General features: G+C 38.4%; 1 protein-coding gene across 1 annotated transcript; it reads right to left on the bottom strand.

Moving 5' to 3' along the window:
• Window positions 1–833: 833 nt before the first annotated feature.
• zgc:86598 (STKc_CK2_alpha domain-containing protein) lies at window positions 834–22276 on the bottom strand. Its single transcript, XM_053228435.1, has 13 exons — window positions 22141–22276; window positions 13203–13333; window positions 12017–12128; window positions 11176–11277; window positions 10740–10790; window positions 10590–10649; window positions 9945–10028; window positions 9580–9690; window positions 5183–5284; window positions 2566–2666; window positions 2257–2405; window positions 1357–1446; window positions 834–1215 (listed from the first exon to the last, which is right to left on the bottom strand). The coding sequence occupies exons 2-13, from the start codon at window positions 13301–13303 to the stop codon at window positions 1097–1099; spliced, it is 1182 nt and encodes a 393-aa protein (XP_053084410.1). The 5' UTR covers window positions 13304–13333; window positions 22141–22276; the 3' UTR covers window positions 834–1096.
• Window positions 22277–23666: the final 1390 nt, after the last annotated feature.

The following is a 23666-nucleotide window of genomic DNA, read 5'->3' as shown; positions in this document are numbered from 1 at the left end:
TACTAGCTTACTGGTCTAACAGTATGACTGCCCTAGACACTACCACAGTTGTTTGAGACTTATACAGGAATAAGGAGAAACTAGTAATAAATTATATTGACAAATATTTGCCAAATAATGGCACACAATGAACGAAAACACCTTGTGCTGAAGAGGTATTCATACTTCAACAGTATGTACATGAAGTGTCTCTAAGCATGATTGCTGAAATTGCTGAAACCTTTAACCTGGCTTGCTAGTCTAACTAGTCATTATATATATATATATATATATATATATATATATATATATATATATATATATATATATATATATATATATATATATATACATACACTCTTTTTTTTTTTTTTTTTTAGCAAAGCTTATTATCAAACCTGTATCAAATCCCTATAAGATTTGGATGCTGAGTCCAAGTCTGTGTCATGACTATCTTGCATTTCATAAGAGACGTACCGTAGTGCATTCACATCAATGTAGCGAAAATGCAGAAAAGGCCATCTAGTGGAGACAAACAGTGGAGGCAAGTAGTTCAGGACAAGCACTTGATACGTGTTCAGGTACAAAAACAAATCCAGATTATGTTAAAGCACTAAAACTTTCTTTAAACACTGTTAGCTTTGGTGTTACATTTTATGATCATATTTTGGTACATTTTAGAGCCATACTGTACAGCTCCAGTTCCAGTCCTAGTCAAAACATTGTAATTAAGTATATGTAGTAATGACGTATATATGTATGCAGTCCCTGACACAGTGACAATAGTGGTATGGTGCAGTGTAAACTGGGATACCACATTGATCTTTTCAAAATAACAAATAAAAGCACCAAAATTAGGGACATATAAAATTAACTTTATTATCCTTTTTTCTTAATTTCTACAGTGTAGTTGCTTCTCTAGACACCATCATAAAATACAGCAGCTACATTTTCAGCCGGACACTGTCTGGTATGTGCCCGAATCTCAATATATAATTACTGAATGGAAACAAACAAAAGAAAAAAGATAACAAATCCACTTCTGTCTCTGCTGGGTATGTTGTAATAAAAGTAAAAACGAGGGCTGGAAACAGAGAGTTGAGTGAGCTAATCCTCATCAGGGTTGCGCACCAGCAGCAGTGGGGACTTGTGTGGTCAGAGTGCTGGGTGAGGGGATGACAGGAGAAGCAGTCATATTAGCCATAGGCTGTGACGGCGACATGGATGTGATACCTCCTAAAATGGAACAGGACTAGAGTTGAACAAGACTGTTCAAGGACAGCACAAGATCAGTTCAACCAACCTTGCAAAGTTGATTACCTATTTGGGGTAATCTGAAAATGATTTGAATTTAAAATGGCTCTGGGAAAGTTTTACCAGTCATCATGCTGGAGGTGCTGACAGGAGTGGAGCCAGTGGAAAGCCCCGAGGTCGAGCCCATCCTTGCCTGATCTTTTACTATGGGATCTGTGAAGGGACAAACAATACTGTTTATCAACAGACAGACTGTCTCTGTAACAAACGTAAGATGTGAGAATTTGTTTAACTTAGTTCAACACTAAACATTGTACAAAGGTACAGTAACCTTTAATCCTTCATAAACATAAGCTCTTGCATATAAAAACCCCTTACATATTCAGGTGTAAGTGGAGTTCACAGCATTGTGTGAGATATTTGCATTAACCAGTGCTCTCAATCTTCCATTACTGCAGTCTGCAATTAATAGTCTTTTGAACAGCAGTACTAAATGTCACACAGTTATTCTTCACCAAGTCAGCAGCTGCAGGAAACGATAGAGATTTCAGCAGCTAAATGAGTAGCCACTGTTAAACAATGGATTCACATATTTTTTCCACAGACTACAAATGTTTAAAAAAATAAGGGAGCCAGTATACGGCACCCATTATTTTTATGTTCTATTTTTATTATCAATAAACCTAGTGGTGAAGGGACAAAAAATCTGATACAGACTCAAACATTTGGCAGTAGAGAGCTGGTCATGTGTTTATTGCGGTTCAATATAATTTTAATTTGTAATCACGTCAATCCTGGTACATCTACAGGCTCCCCACATTGTTGTGCTAGGGGAAAAAACTGCTTTCAACACTGAGCATAAAATGTTGAGGCTGGGTGCATACCACTCAGGACTGAACCTGCATGCTGAGATAGCACTGCTGAAAATTACCACACAATTAGTTAACAATTAGTTAAGAGAGTAGAGTTGATGTTCTGAGTTTAGTATTTTTTTTTCCCCTCCATGTTCTTATCCAAACTCACAGAAGTATGGGTGCTCCATGGCTTCTCGGGCTGTGAGGCGAGCTTGATGGTCATAGCGTAAAAGCTTGTCCAGAAAGTCCAGGGCTTCAGTACTGACTAGATGCTGGTTCTCACTGTGCACAAACCTCTCCCACCTCTTCCTGGAATGTCTGGAGGAAAGGGAGTGTAGAGTAGGTAAAGAAGTTTGGGGAAAAAAAAAAAAAAAAAAAAAGGATCTTATTGCCTTGTACATGGCACAATACATGAAGGAGCTAAAATATGAAAAAAATATTTATTAAGATATACAGTATAAACCAAGCAAAGTCTTACCTGCCCAAGATGTCATTGAACCGTGGATCAAGTTCTATGTTGTATTTGTCAATATAGTCATATAGGTCTTCCGTGCCCAGAACTTTGGCAATTCGTACAAGCTGTAAAGACAGCACTCATTTAAGAGCTAGAGTAAATTAGCACATAATGCACTGACGCTAAGACCACCAGTCAACAATAAGAATATTTTTCTCTAGGCTAATTAACAGATCCATGCAAAAATTAGCTATTTTTCAAGCATATCAGGAAACGGCATGTTTTTGCACTCATCTCCCTTTTCTCAGTGTGTTGCCAGAAGCCAATAAGATGACTTTAAAATGGGAACACTGTGGCTTGCTGTGTTTTTAGTAAGTTAAAAATAAGCCCCGTAAATTAAATAATCAACAAACAATAATAGCCAAAACAAGTCTGGACTGTCAGAGAAAAAGAAGTATGGTGTAGAATATAAAGCATTGTATGCCATTCTCATGCTGATTAAAGCAAATCTGGTGGTTCTGGGCTGCACTGTCTCTCCTATGCATCATATTATTTCAGACAATATTACTACAACTTACTTCTATCAATAAAAATGAGAATAAGAATGAAAATAATAATAAATAAAATTAGCAGCTTAAAAAGATGTTTCCATCACAATTTTCTGCACCATTAACAAGGCTGGTAGTCTTACCCATTTTCAGTGAGACAGCAGTGTTTTAGATTTATCAGATTGTATAAACATACAATCACTGTTCACTTTATTAGGAACACCTGTACACTTACACATTCATGCATTTGTCTAATTAGCCAATTGTGGCAGCAGTGCAATGCAAAGAAACGGGTCATGAGCTACAGTTAATGATCACATCAAACAGAATGTAGAAAAACATCTACTACTTTGACCATAACATGGTAGTTGGTACCAGATGGGATGGACAACAGTCTCTAGCGTTCACACAGAAAAGTGCGAAAAACAAAAAACATTGAGTGAGTGACAGATCTGTGGGTGGAAACACCTTGTTGATAAGACAGGTCAGAGGAAAATGGCCAGATTGGTTGAAGCTGACAGGAAGACTATAGTAACTCAAATAAGCACTCTTTACTACTGTGGTGTGCAGAAAAAGCATCTCAGAATCTTGGGTTGCAGGGGTATACCGGTTTCACGGTATACCGTGGCATGAAGTTTGATGGTTATCATAGCATGTACATTTGCTTATCTACGGTATTGAGAAAAAAAAAGCAACCGGAAGGAGAATCTCACCTGCTCATGCATCTCCTTTACATTTCGACTGCCTGTCAGACTCAAATTGCTCCACACACACACACACACATATACAGCGGAGAACATATCAGAGAGAATGTCCTCGAGGACTGATATCCAATTTGCAAAAAAGTGGACACAAAGTGGCTGCCAATAGAGAAAACACATCAAACATGTTCGCCCATATTCGAGGTCACAATCCCTCTGTGCAGATCAAGGTATATGTCCCGTTTATAACTTTAATCCCTAAAGAAAAATGTGCGAATGTTTAAATGTCAATCATAAAATCCACCAAAATCATTTTCTATATCCCGGCTGCATCTGCGTTGTCTGTCTGTTCAGTAACCTCTGACTTACACACACACAGTCCCCCGTCTGAGTGTGTGTGTGTGTGAGAGTTAAAGGTATAGGCAGGAGCAGTCTGGCTATGCTGTCACACACCTATAGTATATGTTAATAATCATAGGACATTATTTTAAAAGCTCACACAGCTGATGTAATTAATTTTTTATTTAGTAGTTAATTTAACATGCTATGCTAACATGTAAACAATAAGTTAATATTAAGTCACTTACATTGTAGACTCAGTATTGTCTTTTTGTTCTATTTCACCAATGAAAAGATTTCTTATTTATTTTCAGAAGGAACACTTTTTACACATACTTTTCAATTATAAAGTGCTGTTCAACCAAAAAACCCTTCTGTTTTCATTCTTTTAAGGGTCATTGTAACTAATAATAATAATAATAATAATAATTATAACTGTGTAATATCATATACTGTAAAACAATGATATTTTCTGAAACAGTTATTGTACTGTGAAAGTCTCATGCCATTGCAGCCCTACAGAATGCACAAACTGAGTGCTTGCTATCAGCTCAGACCAGTCTGGTCATTTATCTGATCTCTCATCAACAAAGTGTTTTTTGTGTTTTGCACATTTCTGTGTAAAATCTAGAGACTGTTTTGTGTAAAAATCCCAAAAGACCAGCAGTTTCTGAAAACCTCAAACCAGCCTATCTGCTACCAATAACCATGTTACAGTCAAAGTCATAGAGATCACATTTTTTCCACATTCTGATGTTTGATTTGAACATTAACTGCATGATTTAGCTGCATGATTTTATGCACTGTGCTACTGCCACATGACTGGCTTTTTAGAATGCATGAATGTGCAGGTACTGTATACAGGTATTCCTAATAAAGTGGACAGTGAGTGTATAATCTACAGATCATTTTTGCCAGTACTCTAGAGTGTAATCCCAAAAAACAAACAAAAAAAAAACAAAACAAAAAAAAAAAACCCTGATGCTTAAGTGTGCAACATAAATAAACTCAAAAACAAGTACACTGCTATGCCACTACATGTATGTCACTCACCTGATCGTAGTTATCATGTCCATGGAAGAATGGTTCTTTCCTGAAAATCATACTGGCCAACATGCAGCCTAAACTCCACATGTCTAAACTGTAGTCATACATCTGACAATCACAAGAACAGAGTAAATATTCATTTTGATCTGCCAGAAAATGTTTTTTTTTTTTTTGTTGACATGCACATCCATCATTAAAGCTACAAATAAAAAAAAATAAAATAAAATAAAAACAACATTGATTCAGATAAAAATAAAATACTTTTTAATATGATGTTGCTGAGATGAATTTTTTATGCACATCATATTCCAGCTCAGATACATCAAATGTCCCAAGCTGAGATACAAAAGAAGTCCTTCTCCATTATCAGAGGCAGAGAGTCAAGAGAGAAATAGAGTAACAGTGAGAGTATGAGACAGTCAGTATAGTTAATAAGTAATAAGATCGGCATTTATTTGTGTTCTGATTTGGTGGGAAGCTGGTGAATAATTATTCATTATTATTTATTGTAATAGTCATCTGGTTGATCAGAGTTGTGGAATTTGTATCATTACCCAGTTGTGAAGTTCATTTAGCTGAAGAAAACAACAGCTGGTGAGTGCATAACTGTTTATATTTGGTGTGTAAAGACGCGAAGATGTAATTGCAGCCAAAGGTGCTCCTACAAAGTACTGAATAAAAGGTCTGTATACTTACATAAATGAGACATTTTAATTTTTGATATGGAATAAATATGCAAACATTTCTAAAAACTTGTTTTTGCTTTGTAAAGTAATATAGTGTGTAACAACTGAAGAGCTCCCTCTCTATATACAAGACTGAAAATCTCGAAAAGTTTCAACACAGAATTACTAACAACAACTAATCGATAAAATCGATAATAATTGATTATGAAAATTGTTGTCAATGAATCTCTTTATCGATTAGTTGGTCTGCGCACAGCACGAGGCACGTTTACTCACTGTGCTACTTCTGTTGCAAAAAAGACGCAGCGGCAAAAAAGCAGAGAATACAGACCAAAGTTGTGTCCGAAATGACCTACTATACACTTACACTGTGTGCTTACACTACACGCTGTGCGCTTACACTGTACACTTACACTATGTATTCTACCGTCCAGTGTATGAATTTTAGGAGGGCAGTATCATCTCTTTTTTACAAACCGGAAGTATAAGCCATTTCCCAGTCGATGGCACATGACGTCAAACGCACGTAATGCGACAAATGCTAGCTTTAGGAGAATACCCAGCGTCAACGAAAATGAATTTCTTCATTTTACTGTTCATGTAAACGTTACCTTTTATGTCCAACATGACCATCAGACGGAGGCGTAACTGTCAAGTGACAGCGGGAAAAATTGTGCAACCCAAGTCCTCTAATAAAATCGCTGTCAACAAATCTAATGTGGATTAGTTGGTCTGCACACAGCATGGGGCACGTTTACTCACTGTGTTATTTCTTTTGCGAAAAGACGCAACGGAAAAACGTACAGACCAAAGTTGTGTCCCAAATTAAACTGAGCACTTACACTGTGCACTTAGAATATACATTTACACTATATGGCCACAAGTTTGCAGACACCTGACTATCACAGCCATATGTGCTTGTTGAACATCTCATTCCAGATTTATTCCCCTGTGTTTGCTGTTATAATGAGCTCCACTCTTCTGGGAAGCTTTCCACTAGATGTTGGAGCGTGGCTGTGGGGATTTGTGTTCATTCAGCTACAAGAGCATTAGTGAGGTCAGGCACTGATGTTGGGATGTCGAGGAGGTCTGGGGTTCAGTCGGTGTTCCAGTTCATCCCAAAGGTGTTCAATAGGGTTGAGGTCAGGGCTCTGTGCAGGACACTCGAGTTCTTCCACTCCAACCTTCACACACCATGTCTTCATGGAGCTCGCTTTGTGCACAGGGGCATTGTCATGCTGGAACAGGTTTCAGCCTCTTAGTTCCAGTGAAGGGAAACTGTAAAGCTACAGCATACAGAGATATTCTGTACAGATATGGGAGTGATGGTCAGGTGTCCAGAAACTTTTGGCTGTGTACAATATACACTTACAGTATGCACTATAAACTATGCTCTGTACACTGTGCGCTACACACTACACACTTACACTATGCTCTGTACACCATGCGCTATACACTACACACTTACACTACGCTCTGTACACTATGCGCTACACACTACACACTTACACTATGCTCTGTACACTGTGCGCTACACACTACACACTTACACTATGCTCTGTACACTATGCGCTATACACTACACACTTACACTATGCTCTGTACACTGTGCGCTACACACTACACACTTACACTACGCTCTGTACACTATGCGCTATACACTACACACTTACACTATGCTCTGTACACTGTGCGCTACACACTACACACTTACACTACGCTCTGTACACTATGCGCTATACACTACACACTTACACTACGCTCTGTACACTGTGCGCTATACACTACACACTTACACTACGCTCTGTACACTGTGCGCTATACACTACACACTTACACTACGCTCTGTACACTGTGCGCTATACACTACACACTTACACTACGCTCTGTACACTGTGCGCTACACACTACACACTTACACTACGCTCTGTACACTATGCGCTATACACTACACACTTACACTATGCTCTGTACACTGTGCGCTACACACTACACACTTACACTATGCTCTGTACACTGTGCGCTATACACTACACACTTACACTACGCTCTGTACACTATGCGCTACACACTACACACTTACACTACGCTCTGTACACTGTGCGCTACACACTACACACTTACACTATGCTCTGTACACTATGCGCTATACACTACACACTTACACTATGCTCTGTACACTATGCGCTATACACTACACACTTACACTATGCTCTGTACACTATGCGCTATACACTACACACTTACACTACGCTCTGTACACTGTGCGCTACACACTACACACTTACACTACGCTCTGTACACTGTGCGCTACACACTACACACTTACACTACGCTCTGTACACTATGCGCTATACACTACACACTTACACTACGCTCTGTACACTGTGCGCTACACACTACACACTTACACTATGCTCTGTACACTGTGCGCTATACACTGCACACTATACGCTTACACTATGCGCTACATGCTTACACTATGAGCTATACGCTTACACTGTGCACTTACACTACGCGCTATACGCTTACACTACGCGCTATACGCTTACACTACGCGCTATACGCTTACACTACGCGCTATACGCTTACACTACGCGCTATACGCTTACACTGTGCACTTACACTACGCGCTATACGCTTACATTGTGCACTTACACTACGTGCTATGCACTTACACTTTAGAAGGGCAGTATCGTCTCAAATGGAACACTAAAACGGTGGCGTAATCGTCAAGTGACAGAATTTTATATTAAATGCCGTGAAGAAGATTGTAACCTTACACTATGCACTATACACTATCGTTAGTTGCAGCCCTACACAAAATCATTGCAAATATGAGCGAAAACAGAATTGTTTGCTCAAACTATGGCATCATTCATCTCTGACAGACTATGAGCAAGAAAATCATTGGCTCTTTCCCAGTATTGAAAGCAGTGAGAAGGATTACAAGTGATCTTAAGCCTGATGCAATGAAGCAACTTTTAAACATAAAACAATGAAACTGACTTTAGTTAATTAAATGATTACCTATATTTTATCAATCACAGTCAGGATCAAAGTTTGGAAAATGAAGTGATGCCAGAGGAGGAACAGAGACAGTCAATATCTAGGTGACAGATGAGAGCATGGGGTGCTTTCAAACAATAATAGTCTAGATTTTACTGTTGTTGGTGTCATCATCACTTTATCTTCTTATTAACAATCTTTTTATTAACAAACTACCTGTTGGCTTTACTGACAGCAGCATCGTTCTAGTGGCTTTGACTCAATGAAGGTGAAAACGTATCCCTGGATTTTAGCATGATGTTAATGTTCATAAATGTTAATGTTGCAAGCCTCTTCTGTGACCTCGTAAGTAATTTTGGGTGTGCTGTTTAAAGGTACAGTAGTTAATATTCATGTCGATACAAAAAGTGTATGGTTTGGGTAGGTACCACCACAGAGCAATTTTGAGCCACAAAATAACCCTGTGAAGTGGTCTGAATACTTTCTGAACCCACTGTATATTCCTGCATGAAGATGAGCACAAAACAGAGGATTTTATGCACATGCAATATAACTTCACAAGAGGAAAGTACACATAAATGTGGGTAGATACAGTACTTAAAAACATTAATGTTAACAACTTCCACTTTTTGCGTAATAAAATGACAAATTCACCTTTTGTGAAAATGCAATTTTTAAAGGAATTTGACAGTCCTAACACACACTAACCTGGTAGTCAACAAGCAGTTCAGGTCCTTTAAAGTATCGGGAGGCCACTCTGACGTTGTACTCCTGACTTGGGTGGTAAAACTCAGCCAGGCCCCAGTCTATCAGACGAAGCTGTGAAAACAAACAACACTGGGGCTTGAAGGTCTTGGGAATCAGTGACATATTATATCTTGTCTCCTTAATGACCTTACTGGTCCCTTTGCATTGCCTGCAGTTATCATCACTGATGTTGCTGTGAACATTATTTCATGCACTGTAGGCAGGAAGATATGCAACACTGCCCCATACTCTCAAGGAGGAGTCTAGGGTGTGTCAAGAACCACACTGAAGTAACAAATGAGGATCAGAGGTGGGAAGGTCAATACCTTTCTGTGCTCATGATCAATCATGACGTTGTGGGGCTTGACGTCTCTGTGCATGATTCCCATACTGTGGCAGTAGTCCAAGGCCTAAGAAGATAGGAATTTTTTCAGCTATTCAATGGATATGATACTACTGAATGAACAAATGGTGGAATAAGAGACCAAAATATTTTACAGAGGAGGAACCCACAGAAATACAGAAAGTGTCCTTAATGTGACCAAATGCCCCTCGTACTCATTTATCTTCCAGGCTCAAGACTCTCACTGTGTGAGTGAGATGCAGCTTCAAACTTCTGAACATGACAAGGAGTCAAACTCCAGCTCTGCAACACTCAAACCACTGCGGGCAATTATGCACATAACAAAAGTAATTTTGTAATTCAAAACCATTCTGTGGAGTCTTGCACTCAAACCACTGTAGGCAAAATTGTCCTCAAAATTAGGCAGACTCGAATGGTTTGTTACTTAATTAAGTAATTCCAAAGAGCACCAATAGCACAAATCATTGCTCAGTCCCATGTTTTGGTTGCCAAAAAACTAACTGACTAAGTTTAAAAGTGGCAGCTAACGTAATGTATGTGTGAAAGGCTAGTTTGCTAGTTAAGTGTGTACTTAATATTTAACGTGTACTAAGGAATTACAACTTACCCTTAAGATCTCATACATGTAGAATCGGATGTCGTAGTCTGATAGTGTTTGATATAATTGCTGTAAAAAATAAGGAAAAAGTTGGATTCTCTTTACTTTCAAAACTTGCCATTTATGGCTAGGTTTTATAAGAGGGAACAAGAGTTTCACCTTAAAGTCTGTGTTGTTAACATGTTCAAAAACCAGCGCGGGTGTTCGAGACTTGGGGGGAAAAAAGAGAGAGAAACTTTAATAAACAATTATTCTTACAAAAACACTGAAATCCCAACACATCTATTTTCCAACTATGCATACAGCACTTATTAATACTTACTAAAATCAAAATAGATTATTATCTACTATTTTATTTTTATTCAATATCCCCTGATCCACAACAATATCGACTGTCTTACAAAGATTCATTAGTTCATTAATACAACCCTTTAACCGCATCTTATTCTTGATGTACTATTCAATTCAATTTTATTTGTATAGCACTTTTAACAATGGACAGTGTGACAAAGCAGCTTTACAGAAATAAATGGATTCAAAATATATTGTAAATATGTGAATTTATCCCTAATCCCTTAATTACTATGTTACTAACCACTGGATCCTTGACAATGTCTAAAAGAGTGATGATGTTTGGGCCACCTCGCAGATTCTCTAAGATCTTTATTTCTCGTTTTATTTTCTTCTTCTTTACTGGCTGTAGACAGAAAGAAAAAAAGGGACAAAAACTGAGTCCAAAAACATTTTCAATTCCAGGCACTGATTGTGCTGCACTCATCCCATCCTGTCTCCAGTAAAGGGAAGCTCAAAAAAAAAATCCTGGCTACATTAAGAGAGATGTGGCTAATCTCCACAGGCATTTATCACATAGCATGAAAGAAACCTCTCATCTCACAAAATGTTATCGAATGAATCTGGAGCCACGTTCAGTTGCAAGAAGAAAGAGGAATTCTCTCTTAAAGAAAGTCTCTCTCTCTTAATTTGGGTTTTTGCCGACAGGATTGAGTTACAAATCTTTTTTTTTTTCTTTCTTTTTTTTTTTTTTTTTTTAAGTTAAAGCCCACAATACAAACAAGGTTATTTGGCAAAGATGCTCATCAGTGATCTGGAAAATGAGAGCTGGGATGGCATGTAATGTAAGAGGTGTAGTCTGTTCAGGTATATTGTGCTCCAATAAACTGAAATGAAATTGCAGTTCTCAAAGACTTCCTTTGGCATAGCAGTACACCATTATGTGTCCGTGATGCTCAAGGATCCATCCATCTCTGCAAACATCCATTCATTCCATAAATCCATCCATTCTGTCAAATCTCATTCACCCATCAATAATATTCAATCCAGTTATTTAATAAATCTATTCATTAATCAATGATAAACACATCATGCATAATTAAACAGGTGCCCAGACAAGCAAACAGGCAGTCTAATGTACTTACTTTGAGTATTTTAACAACTACTTTCTCATTGTTTGTGATATTGATAGCTTCAAAAACTTCACTGTATTTGCCACGCCCCAATTTACGAACAAGCTGGTAGTCATCTTGGTTCCTTTAAAAACAAATACAAGAAGCCGTGTTAAAAAAAAAATGCTGTAATGGTTTTACTGCAACTAAAAACATCAAACGTCATAAAAGTATCCATGTGACTCCAGTGGTTTAATCCCAATTTTATGAGGCAATATGAATGCTTTGTGTGCGCAAAATTAACAAAAATGAAGTCTTTATTCACAAAATATCTTCACTTCTGCATAGATCTCCGACACGCATTCACGAGAGAATCACGACGCATGTGCTGCACTGTTTACAGCAGAGGAAGTTTCTCAAGGTTCCGGCATCTAGGAAATGCATACTTTAGCACCATTTTGAAAAATAAACCAAGACCTAAAGCAAAATCAACTTAGAATGTAATGAACAAAGCTTGCATACAGCGTCCCTCTTCTTCTGCCACTTCAGGGTCCGGTTGTATCGCAAGAATGTCTGCTCTCACGTCAACACAACGTGCATGTGTCGTGGTTCTCTCGTGAACATATGTCGGAGATCTATGCTGAAGTGAAGACATTTTGTGAATAAAGACTTAATTTTCATTTTATTGTGCACACAAAGCATTCGTATCATTTCAGTTTTTACGATGCCTTTATGAACTTTTTGGAGTTTGAAAGTTTTGGCTACATGGACTGTCAATGGAGGGACAGAAATCTCCCAGGTTTCATTAAAATATCTTCATTTGTGTTCCGCAGATCAACGAAAGTCTTATGGGTTTGGAACAATGTGAAGATGAGTAACTGATGACAGATTTTCATATTTGGGTGAACTATCCCTTTAAATATATACTTACCAGGATGTCAGTTAATACTGGAGCATTTAAAATACCTATGCAACTTTAATTCATTCTAATTTCACATGTAGATTGGCCTATCTGACATTTTTACTGGAGAGAAAAAGACGAATGACCTCCTACGTACGATGCAGTAAAATGTAATAATTTGAGCATGTCCTGCATAGTTCGTATTTCTTAAATGGTCTCAAAACATGATCACTAACATAATGGAATGAAGGCCCAAGCAACTGTTTCAGCCCACTGTACAATAACTTTATCACCACAAACAAGCACCAGCAGGCTCACCCCCACTCCACAACATGTGACTCGTAGTCCCAGTACTCTCGAGGTCTCTGTGTGTTGACGTCTGGGTAAACACGGGATCGGCTGGTCACTGGGCCAGACATTATCAGAATGTGTTGCTGCTTCTGTCAGACCTAGGAGAAAGGGAAGATGTTCACCAAGTTACGATTCAGCAATTAACACCATGTCACAGTAAACCAGGTCAAGCACATGTGTGTACATAAACATGACCTAGTCCATATGAACAATGACACAAGAGAAGTAGAACTGAAAGGTTTGTCTTTAAAATTTCATCATCATGCCACAGCCTGTTAAATTGGATTAAGGCCCTGAAACTCAGCTGAAGGTGGAGGGAAAGTTTTAATCTTAGTGCAAGTGGAGTGAGGCAGACTTCATGATGGCAGATGAGGTGACATCTCATTGTGCAGTGCTGTTAAGTCCACTGTAGTTAAGCCAACTCAAACCAACACAAATACACACGTTCACATACTAGGCATGTCTGATTAGTGCATTTTGAAATCAATGACAACTGCCTAAACCTTACAGTTTAACCTTACCTTACAGTTAAGGGGTTATCACGCAATTCCAGTACTGCAGTAAACAGTTGACTACATGACCACCTGGACCTGTTCAAATGTTTGGCTTTTTAAGGATCAACTCATCATAACTCACCTAAGTGTTGAATATCTCTATGTATTGTCAATTTGCACATCCCTAATCCTATAAACAAACACAATTTTCTGAGTTAAGTCTGAGAGAAATTCTCGACAGAGGTGTTCTATACTATAGAACACAATAGGCTACATAACCATATATTTTATTGTCCCTACATGATACTCTGATATTAACAGACACCTCCTCGAATTCCCTACCCCTCGCATCTAACAAGCATCCCACATGCTCACAACTTGACGTGTGCGACACCCTCACTTTCGGACAAGGACAAAAGAGAATGTTATGAGTTCATTAATGTGAAATCAGGGTTTGTTCAACTTAGCAAACATTAGCTAACAATTAACATCAGTTAACTATATTTATTAGGGATGCCACTAAAATATTTTAGCTATTTTGGACAAAATATAATTGGTTATCATCCAAAAGACAAAAAAATGATGAAAATTTTGATTCAGAAAGATGAAACAGGCTTACAAAGTGTCATAAAACAGCTTACAAAGTGCCATATCTAATACTTTACCAATAATTAATGGTGGTGATAATTAGAAAGCGATTAAATAAGCTGTTAAACGTCAGTCACTGCAGATGCGCCTAAACACTTTGAGAGGCATCAACATTGTCAGCCATGTCAACATTTGACATATGTACGTTGATGTACATTACGCAGTGTTTGATATACATTATGCACTGTTTAACAAACACTACACTGTTTCCTTTTTTTAGCATAAACAAGTTTAATGTATCTTGTGTGTTTCCATACTGCTTGAAAGCTAAGAGACAACCTAAAGCTTTGGAGTCAATTCCACACACCAAAAATGATTCACCTCACGCACACACGGCAAGCAAAATCAATCCAGCACCGGACTGTTTTTTCATTTAGCAAGACAGACAGCAGATATTTATTTTGCCCTTATTTTGAATTTGTCTGGTTGGAATTGAACAAACCAGGGCTTAAAATGCAGATAAGACACAGCTCCAAAACAAGTCTGCAGAAGCAGGAAAAAATATATACAGAATTCCGTCACCCTCCATTACTTTGGGATTCTCACTTGGTTGACATTAGCACTTGATAATATTCTCATTCTATGACAGATTATCTGATAAATGTCAATTGACTGTTATACTACATTACTAAGTTAGCAGTTCTGTAGTATCAGTTAACTGAAATGCTGCACAGAAAATTTGTATTAAATGAACAGCCGGTATTTAATATATTAAAAAAAAAATCCAACTAATTAATTAATAAAAAATAATTGATAGATTATCAAAATAATCATTAGTTGCAGCCCTTTAATCTATTCCCAACACATATATTGCTGGATATGGCTAAATCAGTTCAGCTGACAAGAAAACATTGAGTCTCATTTATCAAGCTGGATTTATGTGTAAATCTTTCATATGAGCCTTTATCCACACACAAAAAACTGGTATTCATGAAAATCCTGTAAATTCCAAAAAATGTTTGTATCCTACTCATGCTCCTTAATGCGTGTACACATATGCATGAGAAAACTAACTAATGTAGTAAACCTTGACTTCAAATCATATAATGTGCATGGATTACTGCACTTTTATATATGGAATATACTGTCAGGTTTAAATTGCTTATTTTTAAAAAGAACATTTAAAGAGGAGTCTATCAAAAACACATCATCATACTAGTTCACAAGGTCAGGCACTAAGAGCACCATCGAGAACATTTTGTGAAAGCCAGCTGTTTTATATTACTGGCAGTAATTAAACTATATAAAAAAATAAAGAAAGCGAGCCAAAACAAACCCATAAATTAAGACAAAAAAAAAACCTGAACCGTTTAATTATAACAAAAGAAATGGCGCCGTATAAACCAGGGGTGTCAAACTCAAATTGTGCCCAGGCCACATCAGCATGTTTGTGAGACCCTCAAGGGCTAACAGAACTAGAAACTAACTAAAACTAGAACTAGTTCTAACAGAAACTATTAGTGCATACAGTATTTTTAAAATTTATTATACTGATTATAATAAAAGTTTTTTTTTTTTTTTAAGGCATTCTTTTGTTTAATCACATTTTGGATAGCAGCTACTGTGATGGGAAACAGGATTAGGCAGTTGGGATAATGCATTTTTCCTGTTTCTGTTAGAAAGCTACTCGCCAGATAACTACAATATGAGCACAGAAATATGGAGGTGAGAGCCGCTGAAGTAGCTGCTGGAGTTCACTGCAAAAGAAAAGTAGATCAGGATTTACAGTCAAGTCCATAAGTATTTGAACTGTGACATAAGTATTTGAACTGTGACAAAGTTTTCGGAATTTTGCCTCTGTACACCACAATGGATCTGAAATGAAGCAATCAAGATGTGATTGAAGTGTAGACTTTCAGCTTTAATTCAAGGGGTTTAACAAAAATACAGACATTTTTTTAGAGAGTCCCTCCATTTTCACAGGCTCAAAAGTAATTGGACAACTGACTGATGAGCAGTTTAATGGCCAGGTGTGGCCTGTTTCCTCATTAATTCATGGCAAATTAAGCAGATAAAAGGTCTGGAGTTGATTTCAAGTGTTGAATTTGCATTTGGTAGCTGTTCATGGGAACTCTCAATATGCAGTCCAAGGAGGCCATCGTTAGGCTTAAAAAACCAAAACAGACCTATCGGAGAGATAGCAAAAACTTTAGGAGGGCCAAATCAACAATTTGGTACATTCTTAAAAAGAAGGAATGCACTGACGAGCTCAGCAACACCAAAAGGCCTGGAAGACCACAGAAGACAACTGAAGTGGATGATCGCAGAATTCTTTCCTTGTTGAAGAAAGACCCCTTTGCAACATCTAGCCAAGTCAGGAACACTCTGGAGGAGGTAGGCATATCACTGTCAAAATCTACAATCAAGCGACGCCTTCATGAATGTAAATACAGAGAGTTTACTTCAAGATGCAAACCGCTGGTAACACTCAAGAACAGAAACGTCAGATTAGACTTTGCTAAAAGCCTCTAAAAAAGCCTGAGCAGTTCTGATGCAAGATTAACTTGTACCAGAATGATGGGAAGAGAAGAGTAAGGAGAAGGAAAGAAAGGGCTCATGATCCAAAGTATACCACATCATCTGTCAAACGTGGTGGAGGCAGTGTTATGGCATGGGCATGTATGGCTGCCAATGGAACGGGCTCACTGGTGTTTATTGATGATGTGACTGCTGATAGAAGCAGCAGGATGAATTCTGAGGTGTACAGGGCTATACTCTCTGCTCACATTCAGCCAAATGCTGCAAAACTGATAGGATGCCGCTTCACAGTGCAGGTGGATAATGATCCAAAACACAGTGAAAGCAACCCAAGAGCTTCTTAAGGCAAAGAAATTAAATGTTCTTAAATATCCGAGTCAGTCACCTGACCTCAACTTAGATGCTTTTCACTTACTGACGACAAAATTGAAGGCAGAAAGACCCACAAACAAGCAGCAACTGAAGGCGGCTGCAGTAAAGACCTGGCAAAGCATCTCCAGTGAGGAACCTCAGCATTTGGTGATGTCCATGGGTTCCAGACTTCAGGCAGTCACTGACTGCAAAGGATTTGCATCCAAGTATTCAAAATAATCCTAATATTTATAATTGTGAGTTTGTCCAATTACTTTTGAGCCTGTGAAAATGGAGGAACTCTGTAAAAAATGGCTGTAATTCCTAAACGGTTAATGCAATATTTCTGTTAAACCCCTTGAATTAAAGCTGAAAGTCTACACTTCAATCACATCTTGAGTGCTTCATTTCAAATCTATTGTGGTGGTGTACAGAAGTATGAAAATTGTATCACTCTCCAATACTTATGGACCCAACTGTATAAGGTGTCATTTTGTTCTGTTATTAATTTTAATCTTTTTAATTTTTTATTTTAATCTTTTTTTAGTGGAACTGTCATAAAAGTATTTCATGGCGATGTTATTATTATGGAAAGATTAATAAATATTAAAGATTGTTTGATGGTAGAATGTACCATAAATGATTAAATAACAATTTGGTTATTAGTAGCGCTCCTACTGCTGTCTGACATCCATCTGAAATAGACGAATGCATCACACTTACTAATTTACTTGTACGCATCAGGAAAATAAATGTGCATTTATTTTATGTATTTCCTCAGCCCTCTGAAATTAATTTCTGATTACACCACTGCCAGCACAACACACAACATCCTTCTGAATCAATAGATGAATGAATGAATAGATGAATCAAACAAGCCAGCCACAGTAGAAACAGGAGTGCTCATATACACAGTGGTTTACAGTAACTACCCTTCGGATATTGTAAAAAGCAAAAAAAGGCTCCCAATCCCGTTCGCACACGCTGTACAATGGCAGTGGCGATGTTATGTATCAGCTGAGAATTGGGGATAGTGTGAAAATGTTGCGCAGTCATGTAGGCCTACTATTTAAGTAGTTCACATGGGCCAAATGAAACGAAGCTGCAGACTGAATTTGGCTCGCGGACCATGTGTGGTATAAATCAGATCGGCCGATCTGTCTGCGCAGAGCCATAAACTGTAAACAAATGTCTCAGCTAATGGACAAATTAACGCTCACTTATTATTCTTATTAATATGATATTCAATATTTTTATTGACATAGTAGTGAGTCAAAATAATTTCCACTTCTGTTTTCAGCCTTTACCCTGATCGCTCATTTCGTGCTCCCAGCTGTCTGTGCACCTTTTATGGAGTTTTGTGGGTGTCACATACAAATCAGCTGTGCGGTGCATGCACTTGGTAAATTACGGCTGATTGGCATTCATCAACATACAAATGCACATATAAATAAAATCAGAGTTTACAAACCGTGTGTAAATCCGGCGGAAATTTTTAGTTTGGTTTACACAAACATTTATACACAATTTATACTCAAAGATTGATAAATGAGGCCCAATGCTGTGGGGATACTGTCAGGAAGCAGAAAATTACATCATGTAAATAAATGTCAAAATTGTGATGAGACTCAGTGAGGTTTACACAGTTCTTTTGGACTCTTTCAAATGCAAGACTTTTATCAGGGCTACAATTACAGCATGCCAACATTTGAAATATTAAATGAACATTTTTACAGCAACCAAACAATAATTTAGGTGCACAATTGCCCGAAAAAGTGCCTTTGACATTGTTTTCATTGAATCTGGTTAAATATCAGTCAGAGAGGGGTACAACCTAATAACGTTATTAAAATTATTCAATTTATACATATTATATGCACAAATGCATATTTTCATTTACCTAATACCCTAATCAATATTCATGATATGCTGTTTAAAACCAATACAGAAACAGGACAAATGAATCACTCTTAGTGTCTTGTCCTAGATGATTACCATATGTCATGAAGAATTCATCCTCATGAAGCATCCTCAGATCAGGAGAAAAACATTAGATACAATGGACAGATGGTCTATTGTCAAAAGTATCATTCCAGAAATTCCTGAGCCTTGACTTCCAACTACCTTGGAGGATAAACAGTCTCATTCAGTATCGCAGCTAAACTTGATATCACCTGCGGTGGCCAAAAAAGTGCAAGTCACAAATCCTGTGCCAAATGAAGAAAAAGTGAGGTTTGAATAACCACATGTGAAATGACTACAGACTACAGTCATATACTTTGACTGTATATGGCTCGATATTGCATCAGAGACTGACAAAACAAAATACCATACATCTCAAACAAAAAAAAGGCAAATCTGAGAACAGCCAAAGAGCACACATTCCTTCTCAGCCTTTCCTGCAACCTGCACAGTTCCACCAAATAACTGTCCAATGCAATGACAAAAAGACAATCACCTAAATTATATAATTCACAAATGGATTAAATTGTACAATTATGATCTGTGCCTTAACATATAACGTTTAAGGTCAGAAATAATAATAATAATAATAATAATAATAATAATAAAATTTTGGTGTTCCATTAAAAAGCCAGAGAACTTGCCTAAATCTTGTAACTCTTGGAACATTTTATTAGGAACAGTAGACTAATAACTGGGTAAAACCTCCCTTTGCTCTCAAAACAGCCTCAATTCTTCATGGCAAGGATTCCACAAGATGTTGGAAACATTCCTTTGAGATTCTGGTCCACGTTGACATTATTGCATCACATAATTCCTGCAGATTTTTCAGGTGCACTTTCATGCTGCGAGTCTCCCGTTCTACCACATCCCAAAGGTGTTTTATTGGATTCAGCTCCAGTGACTGGGATGGCCACTGAAGAACACTGAACTCATTGCCATGTTCATGAAACCAGTTTGAGACAACTTTTGCTTTGTGACATGGTGCATTATCATGCTGGAATGATAAGCCATTAGAAGATGGTAAATTGTGGCCATGAAGGGATGCACATGGTCAGCAAGAATAATCAAATACTCTGTGGCATTCAAGCGATGATTGATTGGCATTAACAGGCCCAACGTGTGATAAGAAAACATTCCCCACACCATTACACAACCTCCACCAGCCTGGACTGTTGAAGGCAGGTTGGGTCCATGGAGTCAAGCAGTTGGTGCCAAATTCTGACCCTCAACAGACTTCGAGATTCATCAGACCAGGCTACATTTTCCGGTCTTCAACTGCCCAGTGTTGGTGTGTCTGTGCCCAGTGTTGGTGAGTCTGTGCCCAGTGTTGGTGAGTCTGTGCCCACTGCAGCCTCATATTTCTGTTCTTGGCTGACAGAAGTGGAACCCGACGTGGTCTTCTGGTGTTGTAGCCCATCCGCCTCAAGGGTCGAAGTACTGTGCATTCTGAGATGCTTTTCTGCTCACCATAATTGTACAGAGTGATTATCTGAGCTACTGTAGCCTTTCTGTCAGCTCAAACCAGTCTGTTCATTCTCCGCTGACCTCTCTCATCAACAAGGCATTTCTGTCTGCAGAACTGCCACGCACTGGATGTGTTTTTCTTTATCGCACCATTCTGAGTAAACTCGAGACTGTTGTGTGTGAAAATCCCCGGAGATCAGCAGTTATAGAAATACTCAAACCAACCCATCAGGCCCCAACAATCATGCCACAGTCAGAATCACAGAGATTGCATTATTTTCCTCATTCTAATGGTTGAAATATCAGTTTGAAATATCAGACTGCTGTCCTAGCTGTGAACAAAATAATCAAATAATAGATATATGCATTATAAGAATACATGAATATAACCTAGGCTGTTTTAAAATTCTGATGGCTAATTAATGTAACATCTGTAAACAGGAAATGTTTTTTCTTCCTCCATATTATGTGTAAACAATGCTCTCCTTAATCATTTACAATGTTTTTTACAGACAGCTTCCATGAAACAGCTCTAAAGAGATGCAGATGTTTATGCTTTACAGTACAACACTGCTATTTTTATGAGAATGAGCTTAGGAGACATATATTACCTCTATAACTGTTAAAGATTTCTAAGCAACTCCACTGAACAAATAATTAAGTCTTAATTTGGCTAATGAGAGCTAAAACGAGCAGAAACACCTGTAGATTGATATTAAACTGTAATAAAGTCGACTCTGTGTTAGTGTTTCTAATAAAGTGTCATACGGTGAACCAGAGAGCGCAGATGATTAGCACTACCGGGTCTGACAGCAGGTTTAGGCGGGTAGGTTGGTTAACTAGTCGTGTTAAATGAGCTTAGTTAGCTACACTCCTGCTGCTTGACTCAGACAGCGGATAAATAGTGATTATACACACAGCTGCAGCTTAATAAACACGATCCAGCGGCGGTTCAGTTTTAAAAACTGAAAGGTGAATTTCTGTCGTGTATTTAGCAAAGAAAGAACGAAGACCCGGGTTAGCCCCGACCCCTCACCCCACTCGGTTTGCCCTGGCTAGTTTGCATGGTAGTAACTCGCTAATACAAGTGACGAGAGCCGCAAACTAAGTCTGCTTAAGTAAAGAGCTGGGCCGTGTTTCTTAACCGCACAGGTAACTGAACTTAAGCGCATGATGTACACTGTTTGGTTAAACGGGTAGAGCTCAGGACAGCGCGTTAGCTAACCCGGAGAGATCACTGCACTGCACGCTGCTAGCGCCGCTTGTAGCCTGCATGCTACCGCTGAGTGCCGGAAGCCTCCGGGTTCAGGAGATTCAACGCACAGCTTTCGTGGTTGTTAGCTTGTTAGCCTAGCCTAGCTAGCTGCACCACAATATTTTGTTGTTATGGGAAATAAGCATGGAATGGGGGCTAATCTGAAGAGCCGTTTCACAAGCCGCATTTTATCAGATACGATTTCAGGTCAAACGCTAAATAAATATTTCAAACGGACAGCATACATTACCTCTTGGCTCTCTGAGGCTGACAATATGGCGGTCTTGCGAATAGGCAAACAGGTTTAGCTGGAGAATAGAGGGGAGAAAGTCATCCGCGCCTGCTGGGGGCGCCATCACAGATTCAACCTTTTAAAATGAGAGGGGCTTCAATCAGTTTTTGGCAAATCAGTGCAAGAACATTAATGTATTGGACTGGATTGTACTGCAGCCCAGCGGATTACACCCCTGATACACCGCTGTGGGGGAAAATGGAGGCTTATTCAGCTGGTAACTCTTCCCTGCAGGCCTTGCTGTTCTCAAAACTGGATAAACCCAGTACTTCTGTTAATTTAAGTTTTACAACAAGAAACTGTATCAGAATTCTCAACCAGATTAGAAAGGTGCTTAGCATACCCAGTACCTCTGTAAGAACTCCTGTTTGTTTCAATCACTCTTTTTTGCCGCCATGGTCAGACAAATGCTACCGGGCCTGGAGCAGGGGGGGATTAGTCACTATTGAAGATCTTTATGTAAAAGGTAAATTTGCCTCCTTCAATCAGCCTAGGGACAAATTCCAGCTTACCATCTCACATTTGTTTTGCTATTTACAGGTCAGGCATTAGGTCAGAGACAAAATTTTGAATACATACCAACACAACATCCTTTTGTTGACGTTTTATTGCATCCCCCTGACTCCAGATGACTGGTCTCAATGTTTGTATCTGTTTTCACCCATCATGTTAAAGTATCCACTGATCATTTAAGAAAAACCTAGAGCAGTAAGTTGGGCACGGACCTGTCTGAACTTCTGTGGACTGAAATTATGTCCAGGATACACTCTTGTTCCATTAATAGTAGACGCCATTTGATTCAGTTTAAAGTCGTACACCGTCTTCACTACTCTACACTCTACACTAATCCAACCTGCATAAGATCTATCAGTCTGTTTCAGCCCAGTGCGACAGATGCAAAATTTCAGAAGCTACCTTTTCACATACATTTTGGCACTGTCATGCACTGGCAGGATATTGCTCGAACATCTTTTCTTGGTTTTCCAAGGCATATGGCAAAAGACATTAGTCCACATTCTGAATTATCAATTTTTGCCTGTTCAGAATCCACACTTCATCTACCTAAAGCCTTACAAAATTCTTTGATGCTTGGTATGAACACGGCCAAGAGGCTTATTTTAACAGACTGGAAATCTCAGTCACCTCCATCTTTTCAAAGGTGGTTGTCAGAAATGGTGTCTATTATTCGGATGGAAAAATTAAGGTTCACAAGATCCAAATTCCTGGGAAAATTCGTACATACTTGGGGTCCATTTCTTGCCTATCTGGACAATCTCAAAGACGGAACCAGTTTTGTTTTTGTATTTATTTGTTCATGGCCTGATGATACATACTGAGCACTGAGCTGTACATTCATTGTCTCCCCCTGGCAGCGCCCCCCCTTTTTTTTCTTTCTTTTTTTTTTTTTTTTCTTTTGTGGGTGTGTGTATGCGCGTAATTTATTTTTAATTTGCTTGTTCCCTTTCGGTATTGTGTATAATGTG

The sequence above is a fragment of the Pangasianodon hypophthalmus genome, chromosome 23, assembly GCF_027358585.1.
Source record: "Pangasianodon hypophthalmus isolate fPanHyp1 chromosome 23, fPanHyp1.pri, whole genome shotgun sequence".
NCBI classification, from domain to species: Eukaryota; Metazoa; Chordata; class Actinopteri; order Siluriformes; family Pangasiidae; genus Pangasianodon; species Pangasianodon hypophthalmus.
This window is presented reverse-complemented; position numbering and strand designations above follow the sequence as displayed.